The sequence below is a fragment of the Pseudophryne corroboree genome, chromosome 3 (genome assembly GCF_028390025.1).
Source record: "Pseudophryne corroboree isolate aPseCor3 chromosome 3, aPseCor3.hap2, whole genome shotgun sequence".
In the NCBI taxonomy this organism is placed as follows: domain Eukaryota; kingdom Metazoa; phylum Chordata; class Amphibia; order Anura; family Myobatrachidae; genus Pseudophryne; species Pseudophryne corroboree.
In genome coordinates this window covers 568,450,082-568,471,362 of record NC_086446.1, presented here as the reverse complement: position 1 = coordinate 568,471,362, position 21,281 = coordinate 568,450,082, and the positions used below count along the sequence as shown (strand labels likewise).

The 21,281-nt window shown below is 46.6% G+C and overlaps 1 protein-coding gene across 1 annotated transcript in view; it reads left to right on the top strand.

Annotated features, from left to right (window-relative positions):
- LOC135056328 (collagen alpha-1(XIII) chain-like) overlaps window positions 1-21,281 on the top strand; it is a 220,543-nt gene that overhangs the window by 107,083 nt on the left and 92,179 nt on the right. The window contains exon 19 of the mRNA XM_063961321.1: window positions 740-766. Within this exon, the coding sequence (XP_063817391.1) occupies window positions 740-766 (27 nt within the window). The remainder of the gene's footprint in view (window positions 1-739; window positions 767-21,281) is intronic.

Below are 21,281 nucleotides of genomic sequence, written 5' to 3'. Positions count from 1 at the left end.
CTCCGTCTTTTCCACTGGTGTCTTCTCTGGTCAGGACTCCTCTTCAGTCCATATTTTTCCTGCTCTGCCATTGCACTAATTCTCTCCACATCATACCAAGTAATATAAGCTGATGCCAAGGGACAGGGCAATGATGCAGTGAGCTGGAATTGGCTCACCTTGGCCATCGTAAAAACCAACTATTGTGATTGGCTCGCACACAGTGGCTTTTTCAAAAAGTGTGTAGCAGGACTGTATTGACTTAACGAGGGTGCCTCTTTGAAAAAAACACTCTGATAATTGGTGGGATCTGAATTTCTTGAGAGTCAAGCCCACCAAAGTCTGCATGGGGTGACAACTATCAAGCGTCGCCCGACGGCCCTGGACCACTTAAACCATTATTTAAGATTCTACCAATTTGTAAAGAGAGACTAGGAGTGGAGAATCTAGGGGGAGAAAATATAAGTCCTTAGTATGCCATACTAAATGGCAGATCATGGGCCACAATCGGATTCCATATTAGTCCCAGACGTTAGCTGATAATCATCCGTGTTTTTGCTGCACAGTGCAGTTTGACAACGCGGACCATAAAGATTATTGCATGAAGGTGCAGTTTAAAAGATTTAATAAAAAAAAAGGAAAAGATAACAACAATCATGATAGCACACAGTAAAAAAAATTGTATCCTTTTATATTTTTAATAATATAACTTTTATTTTTAAATGAAATAACACAAACTTGTTTTTATGTATTACTTTAGGGGGAACTCGGACTTTCAGGAGCAAAGGTACATTTGTATGACTTTTATTTTCCTTTAAATCTCAACTTTTTTATCTATTTAAAAAAGAAATGTTCACTTTGAGAATTTGTGCTTTTCTGATACTCATAGCTATAACCCACCATGCAGAACATCAGGCATAAAGTTTGAGATTTTTTTTTCATTTTGTTATTATTCACTATTTAATGTTTTGTCCTTCACTGTGAATAAGATATTTATCTACCATTGTTAAATCTTCTACCGTTTGGAATGATAGGCTTTCTGGATTCCATAAAGTATATAGTCAATTTACAAACATTTTTCTTTGTCGGACCTGTCAAAGCAAGTTTTAGCAATGTTAATTTGTATACCTGCTGCAAGAGGGTAAAGTCCCACTGTGTGTAAGGGATGATGGAAATACGCTAAGATATTTTTAGCTATGGCTTATGTAGTTTTCTCTGTGTGATAAACCACTTTGTTCTTACATTTCAAGGATGTTGTTTGATGAGTAAAATAAAGTGAAAGACATGAAAATGTCTTTGGACAACCAAGGAATTTATCAATCTCACAAGAGCTAATTTTTATTCTTTACCATATAAGCACAACCCATACTGTAGATTAAAAAAGTAGAGAATTGCGGGTTCGAATTTACTCTGTTCTTTATGCCCAAATTAACGCAAGGTTGGATTTATCCGGATTTTTCTTATTGGTTATCTAAAACATGTGACATCTGAGAGCCAATAAGATGCCGTTTTGAGATCTGGGTAAATCCGAACCCACACATCTCTACAAAAAATAGGATTTTAATTTCCTACCGGTAAATCCTTTTCTCGTAGTCCGTAGAGGATGCTGGGGTCCACATTAGTACCACGGGGTATAGACGGGTCCACTAGGAGCCACTGGCACTTTCAGAGTTTGAGAGTGTGGGCTGGCTCCTCCCTCTATGCCCCTCCTACCTGACTCAGTCTAGAAACTGTGCCCGAGGAGATGGACAAGGATTTTACACAGATAGTGGCGAGATTCACACCAGCTCACACACAAGGCAAACCAAGCTAACTAGCTTGAAACATCAGCAATGGCTGAACAATATTACTTAACCAAGTAACAAAACAATACTTAACCAAGAACTAAGCAGTACTGAACTAAGTAACCACTGCAGGATCACGAAGCGCTGGGTGGGCACCCAGCATCCTCTACGAACTGCGAGAAAAGTATTTACCGGTAGGTAATTAAAATCCTATTTCCTCTTAAATCCTAGAGGATGCTGGGGTCCACATTAGTACCATGGTGATGTACCAAAGCTCCCAGAATGGGAGGGAAAGTGCGGAGGCTCCTGCAGAACTGATTGACCAAACTTCAGGTCCTCAGCGATCAGTATCGAACTTGTAGAACCTTGCAAATGTGTTCAACCCCAACCAAGTAGCTGCTCAGCAAAGCTGTAAAGCCAAGTCACCCCGGGCAGCCGCCCAGGAAGAAACCATCTTATGAGTAGAGTGGGCCTTAACAGACGTAGGACACGGCAATTCTGCCGTAGAATACGCATGCTGGATAGTGAACTTGATCAAGCGAGAGATCGTTTGCTTAGAAGCAGGACACCTACGTTTCTTGGGATCGTACAGGACAGAGAGTCCAATTTTCTGTGACGAGCAGTCCTCTTCACATAGATTTTCAGAGCCCTTACAACATCCAAGGACTTTGATTAAATTGAGGAGTCAGTAGCAACTGGCACCACAATAGGTTGGTTTACATGAAATGCCGACACAACCTTCGGAAGGAACTGCGGACGTGTCCGGAGCACAGCTCTTTCTTCATGGAAGATCAAGTAGGGGCTCTTACAAGACAAAGCTCCCAGATCCGCTCCAGCTCACGTCTAGCAGAAGCTAAGGCCAACAAAGAGACAGCCTTCCATGTGAGAAACTTGACCTCAACCTCCTGTAGAGGCTCGAACCAATCCAATTGGAGAAACTACAGCACCACATTAAGATCCCATGGTGCCGTAGGCAGCACAAAGGGAGGCTGGATGTGCAGAACCCCTTTCAAAAAAGTCTGAACCTCCGGGAGGGAAGCCAACTGTTTCTGGAAGAAACTGGATAGGGCCGAAATATGGACATTTACGGATTCCAGCCTCAGGCCCATATCCACACCTGCTTTCAGGAAGAGGAGAAACCGTCCCAGTTGAAACTCCACCAGAGGAAACTTCTTGGACTCACACCAAGATACATATATTTTCCAAATACGATGGTAATGTTTATATGGTACTCCTGTACTAGACTGTATCAGGGTAGGAATAACCTTGTTCGGAATGCCCTTCCGAGCTAATATCTGGTGTTCAACCTCCATGCCGTCAAATGTAGCCGTGGTAAGTCTTGATAAGTGAACGGCCCCTGCTGCAGCAGGTCCTCCTGAAGAGGAAGAGGCCTTGGCTCTTCTAGCAGTAGATACAGAAGGTCCGCGTACCAAGCCTGTCTTGGCCAGTCCGGAGCAATGAGGAGTGCCTGAACTCTTGTTCTCCTTATGAGTTTTAGAACTCTTGGAATGAGTGGAAGTGGAGGAAACACGTACACCGACTGGAACACCCACGGAGTCACTAGGGCGTCCACTGCCGTGGCTTGTGTGTCCCTCGACCTGGAACAATACCGCTGAAGCTTTTTGTTGAGACGAGAGGCCATCATGTCTATTTGAGGTACACCCCAAAGATCTGTCACCTCCGTGGACACCTCCGGATGGAGTCCCCACTCTCCTGGATGGAGATCGTGTCTGCTGAGGAAGTCCGCTTCCCAGTTGTCTACTCCCGGAATGAAGAATGCTGACAGCAACAACGCGTGTTTTTCTGCCCAGAGGATGATTCTTGTTACCTCTGACATTGCAGCTCTGCTCTTCGTTCCGCACTGTCGGTTTATGTAAGCCAATGTCGTTACATTGTCCGACTGCACTTGAATGGCTCGATCTCGCAGAAGATGGGCTGCTTGGAGAAGACCGTTGTAGATGGCTCTTAGTTCCCAAATGTTTATTGGTAGGCTGGATTCCAGGCTTGACCACCTTCCTTGGAAGGTTTCCCCCTGAGTGACTGCGCCCCAGTCTCGGAGACTTGCATCTGTGGTAAGAAGGGTCCAGTCCTGAATCCCGAAACTGCGGCCCTCCAGAAGGTGAGGTAGTTGTAGACACCAGAGGAGTGAAAGCCTGGCTTTTGGCGACAGACGTATTCTCTGGTGCATGTGTAGATGAGATCCCGACCACTTGTCCAGGAGATCCAGATGGAAGGGCTGAGCAAGAAACCTTCCATACTTTAGAGCTTCGTAAGAGGCCACCATCTTCCCCAGAAGGCGAATGCACTGATGAACCAAAACCCGGGCTGGCTTCAGGACATCCCAGACCATTGTTTGTATCACCAACACTTTTTACCCCGGAAGACACACCCTCTGCACTTCTGTGTCGAGGATCATTCCAAGAAATGACATCCTCCCGGTCGGCTCCAAATGTGATTTTGGAAAATTCAGGATCCAACCATGTTCCCTGAGCAGATGAGTCGTGAGAACCATGGACTACAACAACCTCTGCTGTCTTTATCAGCAGATCGTACAGATATGGGATCATGTTCACCCCTTGTTTGCGGAGGAGAACCATCATCTCTGCCATCACCTTGGTGAACACCCTCGGTGCTGTGGAGAGGCCGAATGGTAGTGCCTGAAATTGATAGTGACTGTCCAACAGTGCAAATCTGAGAGAAGCCTAGTGAGGCGGCCAAATCGTAATGTGGAGGTACGCATTCTTGATATCCAGGGATACCAGAAACTCTCCCTCCTTTAGACATGAAATCACTGCTCTGGGAGACTCCATTTTGAATTTCAACACCCTCAGGTAAGGGTTCAATGATTTCAAGTTCAAAATTGGTCTGACTGAACCATCCGGTTTCGGTACCACGAAAAGGTTTGAATAATAACTCTTGCTTTGCATATGAGGTGGAACTGGGACAATGACCTGTGATTTTTACTAATTTTAGGGTGGCTTCCTGTAGAATAGCCCTGTCTGTCAGCAAAGCTGGCAAGCCTGATTTGAAGAATTGGGGAGGCGGGAGTTCTTGAAACTCGAGTCTGTACCCCTGGGACACAGCAGCCTGTACCCAGGGATCCAGGCCGGATGGCACCCAGACGTGGCTGAAATGTCTGAGTCTCGCATCCACCAGCCCGTCCTCCAGGCTTTGAGGTCCACCGTCATGCTGAGGATTTTGAGGAACCAGAAGCAGGTCACTGGTCCTGGGAGCCTGCGGGTGCAGGCTTTTTGGATTTTGCCCGACCACCTCTAAAGAAAGTGGTAGAAGGGATGGGCTTTTTTGTCTTAGCGTTCCGAAAGGACTGCTGCACAGCTGAAGAAAACGGTTTCTTCGTAGAAAGTGTAGCAGAGGGAAGGAAAGGTGACTTGGAAAATCCACGCATCCAACTCTTCCCCAATTAGAGCCTGTCCTGTGTAGGGTAGGTTCTCCACACTTCTCCTGGATTCCACGTCTGCAGATCATTGGCGTAGCCAGAGTCCCCTGCACGCTGATACCGACATGGAGGATATCCGTGCAGTCAGCGTACCCAGGTCTTTCATGGATTCCACCATGAACCCCGCAGAATCCTGTATGTTACGTAAAAACAATTCAATGTCACTACTATCCATTGCATCCAAATCCTCTAGTAATGTGCCATCACTTTACTATGGCTTTAGAAATCCATGCACAGGCAATAGTGGGCCTTAAGGCCATTCCTGAAGCAGTGTTTATGGATTTGAGCGTAGTGTCAATCTTACAATCAGCCGGTTCTTTCAACACGGTTGAACCAGGGACAGTCTGGAGACAGATGCGTCAACAATTGGTGAGTTTTCCCATTTTTTCCTATCTTCCTCAGGGAAGAGAAAAGCATTCAGAACTCTTTTTGGGATCTGGAATTTTTCCTCTATGTTTACCCAGGATTTCTAAAATATAGCGCTTAATTCTTTAGACGCAGGAAAGGTTAGCGGGGCTTTCTTATTGTCAGTGAAGTAAGCCTCCTCAACCTGCTCAAGTGTAGTGTCATTAATGTTTAACACATCTCTAATGGCCTCATCATGAGCTGCACCCCCCTTTGCAAGGGATACCGCCCCCCTCAGCACGATCCCATCACCATCTGAAGTGTCAGAATCGGTATCCATGTCATCTTGCATAATTTGGGCAAGTGCACGTTTCTGTGGAAACATGCTAGGGTATTCTGCAGGAATAGGGACAGAGCCTGACCAAACTGCCCTAGACTTCTTCAACACCTAAGTTTCGATTTCACTGGCTTTATCCCCCCACCCCACAACCACAAACACTCTCCTTGGTGCCTGGAGGCACCCCCCTGTCGTGGGAGCCGGGTTCGCGGAGCCGAGGGGGGTCTCCTACCCCTCTGCGGGTTGCGGCCTGGTCCCTGCCTAAAAGCCGGGGACTAAATTTCCCCTCCTGCCCAGCTGAAGCTGCCCGCGGCGGACCGGACATCTCTCCCGCCCTGGATCCCCCCCTCCGCGGCTTACCGCTACAGCAACAACAGGGGAATCCATCCTCTGCAGTGGCTCTGCTGTGGTACGGAGCTGTCTCCCCCTGCCCGCACGGTTGCGCTCGGCGGCCGCGGCTCTGAACTCCGGGGACATCACGTGACGCCGCTGCGGCGCCCGGCGGCTGAGCCTGGCGGACGGCTACGGAGCCCTCCCTGGCCCCTGGACGAGACCCTCTTACGCCTGGGGCATACAGAGGTGCGGGGGACACTGTCTGCTGCAGTCTCCCTCATCCAGATACAAATTGGGCGGCCATCTTTCCCCTGGGCTTGGAGGACGCTGCTGCAGCCAGGAGACAAGCTGATGACCAGGTGGGACCCCTCAGCTACCCCTACTGCTGCATTTATCCACTAAATTTCCCTGCTCCACTGTTTGTGGGGGGATAACTGGAGGGCTATTTGATATCACTGAGGTGGGTGCTGTTTCTGTGCAATTACTTTTTACTACTGATTCTTCTCACATAACACAGTGGATTGCTCTGTGAAGTATTTATACTGGGTTGGAGCTCCCCCTAGTGGCTATCCCAGATACACAGCCTTCTATCTGTAACTCTACAGCATCTACACCTGCTTGACAGATTTTACAAATTGTCTCGAGACGTCTACTGTGAGTTGGCGGCACAGATGCACTGCATCCACCCTCTCCTTGCTGGGGATGCGGAACATAATACCCAACGTATGCTTGCTGCCCTGTTAGCTGAAATTGATTAATGGCGTGCTAGTGCCATTCCACTGGGAGTCATCATGCTGTAGGCACCTCACAGCGTACTGAGCAGTACCACTACGTTTAATCTCTCTATCACATGATCACGCTTAAATATCTGTCCTCCCCTCAGCATGGTCAGATCCGGGAAGAAGAAAGTTAATATTACGCAACCAAAGGAGACCGTGACCCAGCCGGGAATGAGATCATTCCTACAACCTACTCCCGCTACGCCTTCCAGAGAAATTTCCCCCTCGAGTCCCTCATCCTGCCTTACCACCTCTCCTGCCTCCCCTTTAGCGATGGAACAACCTACCCCGAGCGCGCACGGCGATGCCGCTCTCCAGGACATCTTGAAATTCATGAAAACGCTTCCAACTAAGCAGGATCTTCAGGATACCATGCGCAGAGAGTTGGCATCTATTAAGCATGATATATCGCAACTTTCTGATAGGGTGACCGTTCTGGAGGACCATCGTGACTCTGCGGATGTCTTCATGGGATCTCTTACAGATGCTATCAAGGCTCAATCGGATGAGATCCGGTCGCTGAGGTCCCGTGTGTTAGATTTGGACAATAGAGGTAGAAGAAATAATGTCCGAGTGAGAGGAATTCCCGAGGATGTCCCCCAGACAGGCCTAGTAGATGCTCTGACAAAAATATTCAACGCAGTTCTGGGTAAGGGTCCGGATAACACCATAACCTTTGACAGAGCTCACCGTGCCCTGAAACCGAGAGGACTCCCCGCCGACCGACCTCGGGACGTCATATGTCAACTGCATTATTACTCTCAGAAAGAGGAAATTATGAATAAAGCACGTCGCGTAGATGGTCTAGACTTCAACGGCGACCCGATTTCCATCTACCAGGATCTCTCCTGGCATACGCTTCAACAAAGGAAGGCCCTCCGCCCCCTCACGGAGGAACTCCGCAAACGACAACTGAAGTACCGATGGGGTTTTCCCTTCAACCTCCAGGTCTCCCTTTCTGGAAAGATCCACGCCCTGCATGCTCCCTCTGACCTTCCCACTTTCTGCTCTGGTCTCGGTCTCCCACCCATAAAGATTCCTGATTGGGATTTCGTCTTTCCTGACCTGCATCCGCCACAACCAGCCGGGAGCGGAGCGTCGTGGCAAGTTGTACGTAGTCCTCAGAAGAAAACCTTGAAAGCCCTACCCGTCAGCCAGGACTCTTCCGCTACCTGAGGACAGCGTTCTCTTTTGCTAGACAACCTGGACTTTCTCTTATTATGCAGGAGGGTTGAGCGTTTCAGAGGTGGCATGTTGGGTGAGTTACATTTGATGCCGCCCTGCGCCACTGCTACTCCGTCTCACACCCTTCTCCCCGGTTTCACCTTCATTCTTGGAGGTTAGAATAGAGACTATGCCTTTAGATAGTTAGTTGTTACTGCCAGTTAATGTATAATGTTTATAACAGAATGGTGCCTGTAGGGGTGACTCCCTTGCCCCGGTCCCGCACACGGCCAATGTGCCCTATGGGGAAGCTGGTATATATACTTACCTGCTCTCCCATCGCGGGTGTGTTTTTGTTTATGATGTTTCTATTTTCTGTACTTGTTTTCTTTTCTATCTTTCTCTTCTGTACTGTTTTTTTTTTTTTCATTGGTGACCTGTCCGAGTGTTCTGCTATTCTGTGTCGTGATACGACTTGATGGCTGCCCCGGGTATACTTAAATTCACCTCAATTAACGCCAAAGGTCTTAACATCCCCGAGAAACGGTCCCAATTGTTTCGGACGCTGCAATCAGACGGAGTTGATGTGGCTCTGATTCAGGAGACACACTTTAAGATCTCTGCTCGCAGACCCTCCTTAGTGAATCATATATTCCCCCTAGCTTTCTACTCCAACAATCCTGAAAGTAAATCTAAAGGAGTCGCTATACTTTTTTCAAAAGCTCTCCAAGTAACCGATGTCTCTGTCCATAAATTAGTGCCAGGGAGATTGTTGGTGGTCCAATGCACTATATTTTCTCAGGCGTACACTCTCATAGCCCTTTATGCACCAAACCAGGGCCAACTGTCCTTTTTTCGGGCCCAACTTCCCCGACTTGAAGCTCTCATGATGGGGATTGTAGTTTTGGGTGGTGACTTAAACTGGACCATGGACCCCCCCATTGACACCTCCCCGCCAGCCCCTAAATTCTCTGAACAAAAACACAAGCAAGTTAGGAAGGTCTTCCACGAATTTCAACTAGCTGACTCCTGGCGGGTCACACATCCTGCTGATAGAGACTTCTCATTCTTCTCACACCCACATCAGGTTTACTCACGCCTAGATTATTTGTTCCTGAGACATAAACACCTTCCCTTAATAGTGGATGCCTCTATTGGCTCCATTACTTGGTCGGACCATGCTCCAGTATTCCTATCTCTTTCAACCCCCTCCCGAACCCCTGGTCCTTGGACCTGGCGCCTAAATGAATCCCTTCTATATGATGAGTATTGCAGGTCAGAACTAGATAAGGCGCTATCTGATTATTTTGCCATTAATGATACGGGGGATGTATCCAAACTTATGGTCTGGGAGGCCCAGAAATGTGTTATACGGGGCAAATTGATTCAATTGGGCTCCTTTGTGAAGAAAAATAAACTGGCCTTAATCACTACACTACTACATAAAATTAATTCCTTAGAGGCCCGCCACAAATCCTCCCTGTCTCCCTCCGATTTGGTGGAGCTGTCCGAAGCTCGGACACAACTGCGGACAACCCTCAACAATAACACCCAAGCCTCCTTGCGTAAATGTAACAGCAAATACTATAAGTGGGGAAATAAGCCAGGGCGCCTGCTGGCACAGGCACTTAGGTCCCAGAGATTGGCCTCTTTTATCCCCTCAATGAAAAACAGTGTGGGCTCCGTATGCTTTAAGACACCAGAGATAGCAATGTCCTTTAAAAATTATTATAATACTCTATACAACCTAGGTGACCCCTCTCCGACCCATGACCCCCTTTCTAATATGTTGAGATCCAGGAAATACTTAGCTAAAGTGGCGTTCCCTCAGTTGTCAATCACCGACCATGACTCTCTAGAAGCACCCTTCACCTTAGATGAGGTGGAACACGTTATTTCCATCACACCCCTACGTAAAAGCCCGGGCCCGGACGGTTTTACCGCCACCTATTATAAGACATTTAAGGAAACTCTCGCCCCCAGATTGTTACAGGCTTTTAACTCCATATCCGCAGAAACCCACTTCTCACATCAATCCCTGGAGGCCCACATTACTGTGATCCCCAAACAGGGGAAGGACCCCTCAGTGCGCTCCAGTTACAGACCCATTTCTTTGCTCAATATGGACCTTAAACTTTTTGCGAAATTGATGGCTCTTAGATTGAACGAGTTTCTCCCATCCCTCATCCACAGCGACCAGGTGGGCTTTGTCCCTGGCCGTGAAGCAAAAGATAATTCGACAAAAATCCTCAACCTTATACATCTGGCCTCTAGCAGCAGGACATCTACTGTGTTGCTGTCTACTGACGCCGAAAAGGCCTTTGACAGAGTAAATTGGGACTTCATGAGGGCGGTGCTGGACCACATTGGGCTGGGTCCGCGAGCCCTCCACAGAATATTTTCACTTTATACGCAGCCATCAGCTAGAGTGCGAGTTAATGGGTCCCTTTCGGATAACTTCTTTATAAGTAACGGAACGAGACAGGGCTGCCCTCTGTCCCCCTTGATTTTCGTTCTTTGTATTGAAGCCCTGGCCAGGGCTATTAGGGCGAACGACGATATTAAGGGGCTTCAAGTAGGTAACATAGAATATAAACTTGCTCTATTTGCAGATGACCTACTGACGACAGTCACACAACCTGCCCACTCACTTCCTCACCTAATGTCCGAGTTGGACATTTTCAGTTCAATCTCTGGTTTTAAAGTTAACACGTCTAAATCCTATGCCCTTCATATCTCAACCCCTCAAAAGGACTTAACGGTCTTGAAATCCACTTTTCCATTTATATGGAGAGACTCACACATTACATATCTGGGAGTCCAACTTTCCAGCGACTCATCACGTCTGGTGTCCCTGAACTTCCACCCTATTCTCCAGGCCATCAGAAATGACTATTGCAGATGGCAACACCATAATCTTTCGTGGCTAGGCAGAATCAACGTAGTAAAGATGAACACACTACCCAAATTGCTCTATCTCCTCCAGACCTTACCAGTTCGAATCCCGGACTCCTGGTTCCAGACAGTAGGATCCTTGATCCAACAATTCATTTGGCGCCGTAAGAGGCCCAGAATTGGGAGATCTGTTCTGACTCGCCCGCCTAAAAAAGGTGGATTTCAACTTCCAGATATTAAAACCTATTACCATGCAATCCTCTTAAACAGGGTCTTGGATTGGACCAGGAGTCGGGAGGTTAAACAATGGGTGGTCCTGGAGGGCCTGTGTGTTCAGATGTACCCAGAAATTTTCCCTTGGCTCCCGACTTTGCCCAAACTCCCGCACCCTCACCCGACTGTTTCTCCCACGCTATCCTTCTGGAAAGGGATAATACGACATTCATACATTTCCTCGGTCTTTGGCCCTCTTACCTCCTTTTTGAGCAACTCGACATTCCCACCTGGTCTCTCCCTGGGGTATTACCAAAACTGGGCGTTGGAGGGACTTTTTAGGGTAGGTCAGTTAGTTCAACCGTCCGGAATTAAGCAATTCTCGGAGATTCGGGCAAAATAGGAGATTCCGCAGGCAGACTTCTGGAAGTTCTTGCAGGTTCGACACTTTCTATACACGGACAATAAGTACCGTCGGGCGTCCCGGGAGCTGACAGCATTTGAAAAAATGTGTGTTGCGCCCCTAAATCTCTTACATACTGTGTCCACCCTGTGCGTCTGTGTCCACCTCTGTGCGTCTGACTCCTTGCCCCCTCCTCTTTTTACTCAGAAATGGGAGAGAGATTTGAACATCTCGCGCTCGGACAGGGATTGGGCTGCTATTTTTCTTAAAACCCACAAAAGTTCCATGTGCATACAGGTCAGAGAAAATCAATATAAGATTCTGATGAGATGGTATAGGCACCCTACCCTCCTCCACGCCATTTCCCCGTCCATCTCTCCCGCTTGCTGGAGATGTCGTGGAGACCTGGGCTCTCTGTTACATATCTGGTGGACCTGTCCCCTGATTAAAACTTTCTGGGAAGATGTAATATCTATTTCCGACGAGATCCTAAATTTCCCTGTTTTATCTGACCCGGCCTCTTGGTTATTGAATCATTCCATGACCCCACTCGCTACCTATAAGTCCTCACTACTACGGCACCTAGGCAACGCTGCACGGGCAGTAATCCCCACTATGTGGAGATCCTCTAGTCCTCCTACACGGTACACCTGGTTTACTAGATTAGACTACTACATGAATATGAAGATATATTACTGAGTGCTGGGGATAGACGGTCTGAGTTTATTGCCACGTGGTTGCCCTGGATAGAATACAAGGCCTCTGAGTTGTACAAGACTTATATTTCTTCTATAAGATAAGACAAGAGAGGGGAGCCTAGTTGCGGTATATTAATGGACACCTACCCCGGACCAACCGGTTTGAACCTTTTGGTTCATTTCGCATATTTTTCTGTGCTCAGCATTCTCGACTAGGTCACCTTTCCTCCTTATTATTCTCTTTTTCTCATTCTGTATCTATGTTCTTTAAGGTTTCTTATTCTAAAAAATGTTAATGCAGACTTTGGATATACTGGAAACACGGCTGTTAACTGGTTTATGTTTGTGTACGACACTGTATTATGCCGTTAATTGATGTTTATATGTGTTTAACATGCTGGTACATGTCTGTATTCCTTTCAATAAAAACAGATTATACAAAAAAAACACCTAAGTTTCAGTCTTAGTATTAGCTTCAACAATAGGGATCTGAGACAAAGCATTACAATCCTATGTACATGGAATGGATCCCTCCTGAGAGGAAACATCTTCTGCATCATATGACACAGAGTCCCTAGACATGGCTATGTGAAATAGTAAACACACACACAGACACACACACACACACAAACACACACACACACACACACACACACACGGAAATGTCAGACACAGTTTCCCCCCAAGTATGCCACAGAGAGACACAGAGATTGGAGCCAACACACACACAGCGCTTTTTAAGGTAGAACTAATGACACTACCAGTGCTGTCTGTGTACCTTAATAGACTACACAGACTTCAGACAGCCTCCCCCTCCCTTCTACAACTCCCTGGTACCGTACAAGGTAGCTGGAGTTGATTTGGAGGGACAGCTCTCCCTGTCAGCGCTTCTGCAGGCAGGAAGATGGCGCTGAATGCTGCTGGATCCGCTCTGAGAAGCTCTGCCCCCTTTCATGGCGCTGCTTCCCGCTCTCCTGTGGTTTATACTGGCCTGAGGAATTGTGCTGGCAGCGATCCTGGGACCCTGACAGGCTTGTTGGACCGTGTAGGGTGTAGGCGCTGGCTCAGGGCACCCTTCACAGCGCCGCACCATGTACCACTGAGCCTTGGAGCACAGTTAGTACAGCGCTCCCTACCCTGTTGCCGCCATCTTCACACTGGCTCCCCGCTTGCCTGGGGGGCCAGTGACTAACTCGCCACTGAAGTCTTCTGGCGCTGTAAGGGGGTGGCGGCATGCTGCTGGGGTGAGCGATCCCCTGTGGCGGCGAACGTGCGATCCCCTCAGGAGCTCAGTGTCCTGTCAGCAGAGATAGTGGCTCAGACCCCGCACGGCGGACACTACTCCCCCCCTTAGTCCCTCGATGCAGGGAGGCTGTTGCCAACAGCCTCCCTGTGCCTAAACTATAAAAAAAAAAAAAAAAAAGAACTCCTATGGAGCTCCCCTAGCTGTGACCAGCTCCTCCGGGCACATTTTCAAACTGTGTCTGGTAGGAGGGGCATAGAGGGAAGAGCCAGCCCACACTCTCAAACTCTTAAAGTGCCAGTGACTCCTAGTGGACCCGTCTATACCCCATGGTATGATAAAGCTAAATATTTATCTTATATAACACCCTTTATGAGGCCTAAGAACACTGTACGCTATTCACGTATGGAGTACCGTAAGGGTACGCACGTTGCGTAACAATCGCTTAGCCGTGGTCGAGACGCTCAAGCGTCACGTTCGCTCACGGCCAAGAGATCACAGGCAGGCACGCTATTGGCTGCTGACTAACGTAATGGTTCGCTATAGCGTAGCGGCCGCTCGGGACCACGAGGAGATCACCAGCGGCGCAGACGCTCACAATGTTAAACCTTTATATCTAAACCATAAACAATGTAATATGCAGTAAAACCTTAGTGTAGAGATAGGGTGTAGATGCAACACAGTGTAACCTTATTAACTTAAAAGCTGTTCGAGCGTCACCGACGCTCTGAGAATACTTAACACTATAAGAAATACACAGATACCGTGCTTTGGGTCTAACGCCTTATATGAATGTTATTACTTGCAAAAAGAATAAAACAATACAAGTCACACACTACAATATAACATAGACTAACTAACCAGATAACTACACAGGAAATACAATATAATACAATTACGTTTGCAGGAAAATTAAGAGAGAAAGGGGAGAAGAGAGAGAGAGAGAAATGGCTCACAATGACAATAAGACAATATGATTGTGGAGAAAAACTTACGCACAAAGGGGAACGATCGCATGCGCCTCTGGACATCCAGCTCCCGATTATCAGCAATGAGAACCGTTGAAGAGTGAGCTGGATGTGATCGGCTTGTCTAGTTATGCCCCACACACAATACAATTCAATGGTCCCTACAATCTCATTGTTCATTGGACACAGGAATTCCTCCTCGCATTATAACAAAAGGTCATAGGTTGATTCATACAGGTGGGCTGTGACAATTTCCAACTGCTCAGGTGGGTGGGAAACTAGGTTTCCCGCCGCATGGATAAGTAAGTGCAAATAATAGTAAATGGACATAAACTTCTTATGTCCATAACTATTCGCACGAGCGATTAATTCGCTTCAAACCAACACCGGAATATTGCTAATTAAATACTCTTCCGATGGATACTAAACACCACTGTATTACTCCTGTCTGACCCTTCGTATCAAACAAAGAGGGATTTCTCCGTCCATGAACATTCTACATTAACCAAACTTTCAGATTCTATCAAAGGGACCATAATCTACAAAATACATTATATGGTGAAAATATGTAACGAAAGAGTCGCCCGCTAGACGCATACAATCTCTACCGTAAATGCGCATACCGTGCGCCTGCGGGTGCCCGCAACAGCGAGCATGCGCACGCACGGGAGAGCGCACGCATGCGCAGCAGGGACACATATGAGGTGCAAATATGGCAGTGTGCATAGTGATATTTTTCTGACTTTGACAGTCCACCCTTTGGCAGTCAACAATAACTGCCACTTCCTAAAACATTTCAAAAAGAGAAAAATATATGTCAAGTGTAAATACATTTCCATGGTTGGGTAGGGGAGGAGAGGAGAAGGTAGGAAAAAGGGTATGACCTAGTGAGATAGCAGAAGCATGTGTGTATGAATCCGTGTTTGGGGGTCATGTATCATCGTGCCGTACGTGTTTTAAATCAAGCTTCGAGGTATTGCGAAGTATACATTTGAATTCCTTCTTATCCCGTGGTACGGGTCTGTGGATGGGCTGTCAAACTTTACCGAGCTCTTTTCGGATTTTGGTTGCAACAAAATGGGGGAGCACATTTTAGTTGATGATACATGAATGGGGAAATATGTGATTGCTGATATCTGTGCCTGTATTCCCTATCGACTATGTGTGTAATTACCTGAAGGTTGTAGAGATGAAGAAAAGACATAATTACGGTAAATGCAGTGGTATTCTATGTCAGGTTAATGAACATTTGTCGGTTGAAGTCTTGTTCGGTGTCTGTTGAATGCAGTCTTCTTTGTGCTTTTGCCAAAAGGCGTGTGGGCAAAAAGCTTTGTCAATGTCCATAGGCTTACAAAAGTGTTGGGCTAGCGTAATTTTAAAATTTCTAGGGAAACTGGGGGTCTATGGCATAGTTCATCAAATATCTGTGTATAAGGTTGTCAAAACTTCTTCTTTAATCCATCAGTTGTCTGTATACAGGATCATCAAATTCCTCGTCAAAAGTGGGTCTTTTTACCTTGGAAAAACCAGAAAAACAGGTGAAAGAAACGGACCGTAGAAATCGCATTTTCATCACATCATTGTTTCTACAGTTGGGTCATAAATCAAACCCATTGGAATTACAGTTTCCTCACTCCTTAAACTCATCACCCTAGTACTACGTTTGCACTTCATTAAAGCCTGACCGCATCTAAATATCAAGCCAATCGTTATGACAACACCTAAGATACATAGGAGAAACTTCCCTACATCCATTATGACTCCTTGAGCCCATTCTCCTAAACCAGAGAACCAATTTCGCGGGTTCAACCATGACACCCAACTAGTCAGCTCATTACCTACAGCAGCAAGAGTGAGATTGTGTCTCCTGCGAAATTCCCACTTCAATTGGAGAATATCGTCCATCTTTTGGTCTATGACCTCGACCGGGTCCTCGGTACTATTCGATATATATGTGCAGCATTTCACGCCGTACTGCATTGCCAGTGTGACGCAATATCCGCCTGTCACTGCTGTGAGATAATTGAGAACCATTCTATGCTGGACCAGTTCTGTTTTATAAGCTTGAAGTTCTCTTCCAGTATACCTGAACGTGTCATCATACATTTCTGTGATATTGTCTAACAAATTTGCAAGCGCAGATATGTATTTATAATTCAACACTCCTCTGGCGGTGCGAGTGATGTCTAACGCGATTAGAAACTGAATCCCGGTGGATTCATGGATCATGTCAGAGGCCGGATGCTCTGTTCTTTCTATCAGGTGCCGTTTAACTACGTGCTCGTAGTGGGTGTGATTATAAGGAGCTTGGGCAACACGGTGAATATCTTTCATTTTGGCATGTGATACAGTCATTACCTCAGGCAGTACTTTTCCAATATAACACAATCCTTCAGAGTTTGGGGCAAGCCACTTATACGCCTTCCTCCCGCATATGAAATATGCATCATCGGGGAGAACATATGGGACGGAGTAGGGCATAACCATATTACACATCTTCCATGTGAAATCTCCTAACCCTAATGCTCCCATCTGTTTAGTACACGTATCAGTTTGTACGATATGTGCGCAGTATCCTGGTGATACCTCTCCAACTCTTGTAATCCTACTTCCTAGGGTATACCTATATCGGAAAGATTTTTCTCTACTGGCTATGTGGCGTATAAGCTCTGTATCTGTCGGCATTCTATCTGCTCTATATGAAAAGGTCATGGTTTGGTTACTCCATGACACTTCCCAATTTCCCGGCTTTCGGGGATTGGAGATGTTAAAACATATTAGGGACCTATCCACATGATATTGGTGGAGCTTCAAACTAGGAGGACTGGAGATATTAAACCTCCTGTCCACCGGTCTCCCACCCTTTAGCTCAAGTACCTCCCCTATCGTTAAAGGAAATGGTACTAGTCCTGATTTGCTATGACCTTGAGGTACTTGAGAGCATACCCAACAATCTGTTTGATTTAACACACTACCCACTAAGGAGTGATAGTCACTCAATGGATGTTGGTCCATGTGGATATTAAAACTGGATTGGCATTTCTTGATGCACCCATCCTCAACCACATTGTCACAGAGCCTACAGATACAGTTTTCTTCAGCTAACAATCCTTCACAATTCCTTCTATGGTCTATGTTATCGGATCGTTTTCTTATACTCGCCTTTGCTTGTTGATTATGTTGTTCTCGGAAAACTACGCCTCCATCTCTGTTATCAGAACCCATTCCAGAACCTCTCTCGACCTCCATGGTACTCTCGCCGGAACAGACTGCTCTGGTCAACATCATGGTCAACAGGAAAATCCGGATCACAGTCTCTTGGGGCAAGTCCATCTTATAGGAGGAAACGAAGAAGAATGAGAAGGGGGGAAAAATAATTGAGGGAGAGGGGATGGGAAGTGGAGAAAAACAATAAAAGGGAACAGGGAATCGACAACTGCTTTTGATCTTGTGATTTTCAATGCTCAGGTGCCGCCTCAGTCCTCCTGGAACAGACACTCCAGTGATACAACTTCCTCTACCGTCTGTTCCTTATCACGGGACCTCTCTGGATCAGCAACCTTCTTACAATGGGACGAATGAACCCAAGTCTCTCTCTCTGCAACTTTCAATGCTGTAGTGCTAGTCAATAAGACTTGGTATGGTCCTTCCCATCTGTCAATAAGGCAACCTGAGCGTAGAAAATTCCGTATCATTACATAATCCCCAGGTTCAATGTCATGACAATTACTATCTGGTAAATCAGGAATCACCAACTTCAAATTATCATTTTGATTCCTTAGCTGTTTACTCATGTTAATCAAGTATTTTACAGTCACTTCATTGTTACACTTCAAATCATCCTGAGGGTTAATCATAACATGCGGTTGTCGACCAAACAAGATTTCAAAGGGAGACAGATTAAGAGGGGACCTGGGAGTGGTTCTGATGCTGTACAGTACAATGGGTAAAGCTTCTGGCCATGTCAATCCTGTCTCTGCCATAACTTTGCTCAGTTTATTTTTAATAGTGCTGTTCACTCTTTCCACCTTCGCACTCGCCTGTGGACGGTATGGAGTGTGCAGCTTGCTATCAATTCCCATCAACTTACACATTCCTTGAAAGACATCACCTGTAAAATGGGTACCCCTATCACTTTCGATAATTCTAGGGATACCATATCTACATACAAATTCCTGCACAATTTTCTTAGCAGTAAACATAGCGGTATTTGTGGCCGCAGGAAATGCTTCGACCCAATTTGAAAAAACATCTATACAAACAAGTACATATTTCAAATTTCGACAAGGGGGTAATTGAATAAAGTCAATCTGTATTACCTGGAAAGGACCGCCTGTAGGTGGGATATGAGATGGTTCTGTTGGTATTGCCTTTCCGATATTCTTTCTCAAGCATGTAAGGCATGACATTGCTCTCTTACTTGCATGAGATGAAAATCCTGGGGCGCACCAATATGCTCTTACCAACTTGCACATTCCTTCCTTGCCCAGATGAGTCAGCCCGTGAGCTGCCTCAGCTAAACATGGGAGATATGCTCTGGGGGCCACCGGTTTACCATGTCCATCCGTCCAGAGTCCTGAGGACTCCTGGCCATATCCCTTTGCCTTCCAGACTGCCCTTTCCTGTGTGGAACACAAATTTTGCATTTCACACAACTTCTGTGTGTTGATGGTATTAAATACCATCAGTTGTGTGGTGTCTGTCTGTCTGGGGGTACCAGCTGCTAACTTAGCTGCTTCGTCTGCTCGGCTGTTACCAAGTGATACTGGGTCTTGGCTATATGTGTGTGCTTTACACTTGATAACAGCCACTCTGTCGGGTTCCTGTATCGCTGTTAGAAGCCTTTTGATGTGAGCTGCATGCGCTACCGGTGTACCAGCTGCCGTCATGAAATTTCTGAGGCGCCATAGGGCTCCGAAATCATGGACTACCCCGAATGCGTATCTAGAGTCGGTGTAGATATTGGCTGATTTGCCCTTAGCCAATTCACATGCTCTGGTTAGGGCGACCAGTTCAGCAACCTGGGCTGAGTGAGGTGGGCCTAGCGGTTCTGCTTCTATGGTGCCTTGGTCATCTACGACTGCGTATCCAGTACACAAGTCTCCCGAGTCTGACTGTCTGTGACAACTACCGTCCGTGTAGAAAGTTAGATCTACATCTTCCAGTGGGTTGTCACTGATGTCAGGCCTTGCGGTAAAATTTTGGGTCAAATATTCCATACAATCATGTGTGTCCTCCTTTGTATTAAATTCTCCTTCAACACCACTCTCATCCTCCACCCTTTGTGCCTGTCCAGGCACACCTGGGAGATATGTTGCAGGATTTAATGCACTGCATCTCCTTATGGTGATGTTTACGGGGGCCATTAGTGCCAATTCCCATCTTGTAAACCGCGCTGATGAGACGTGCCTGGTTTGGGCAGAATTTAGCAAGGCTGACACTGCATGTGGTGTATGAATTGTGAGGTTGTGACCTAGCACTACATCTTCGCTTTTTGTTACTAGCAATGCTATCGCAGCAACGCTTCGCAAGCATGTGGGGAGGGATCGCGCTACCGTATCTAGCTGAGCGCTGTAGTATGCTACCGGCCTGCTGGCATCACCGTGCTTTTGGGTTAGGACGCCTGCCGCGCAACCAGCACTTTCTGTTCCGTACAGCTCAAAGGGTTTCCCATAGTCTGGCATACCTAATGCTGGTGCCTGCGTTAGGCACTGTTTAAGTCTCTCAAATGCCATCTCGGACTCGTCTGTATGCGAAATCCGATCAGGTTTGTTTGAGGAGACCATCTCCTGCAAAGGTAACGCTAGAATGGAAAATCCTGGGGTCCAGTTTCGGCAATACCCACACATTCCTAAAAATGTTCTGATCTGTTGCTTGGTTTGTGGCAGAGTCATGTCTCTAATTGCTTGAATTCTATCAGCGGTCAGGTGTCTCAGTCCTTGTGTTAGACAGTGTCCCAAATATTTTACCTTAGTTTGGCATAATTGCAACTTGTCTTTGGAAACCTTGTGTCCTGTGTCTGAAAGATGAAACAGGAGCTGTTTCGTATCCTTCAGGGATGCTTCCACTGAATCAGAACACAGTAGTAGATCATCCACGTACTGTATTAATACTGATCCACTCTCTGGTTGGAAAGACTGTAAACAATCATGCAAAGCCTGGGAAAATATACTTGGACTGTCTATGAAACCTTGTGGTAATCGAGTCCATGTGTATTGGACTCCTCTGTATGTGAATGCAAACAAGTATTGGCTGTCAGGGTGCAGAGGTACCGAAAAGAAAGCGGAGCAGAGGTCAATAACAGTGAAAAATTTCGCAGTGGGAGGGATTTGCATAAGGATGACAGATGGATTTGGCACTACGGGGAACTGACTCTCAACTATTTTGTTAATCCCCCTTAGATCCTGCACTAGCCTGTAACCCCTCCCCCCACTCTTTTTAACAGGGAAGATGGGACTATTGGCAGTGCTGGACGTTCTTACCAGAATGCCCTGTTGTAGCAAGCGCTCTATTACGGGATACACTCCTAACTCCACCTCTGGCTTCAGAGGGTACTGTGGGATTTTTGGAGCTATCCTACCATCTTTTACTTGTACAACTACCGGAGCTACGTTTGCCATTAATCCAGTGTCCTGTCCATCTTTAGTCCAAAGTGACTCTGGTATCTGGGATGTCATTTCTTC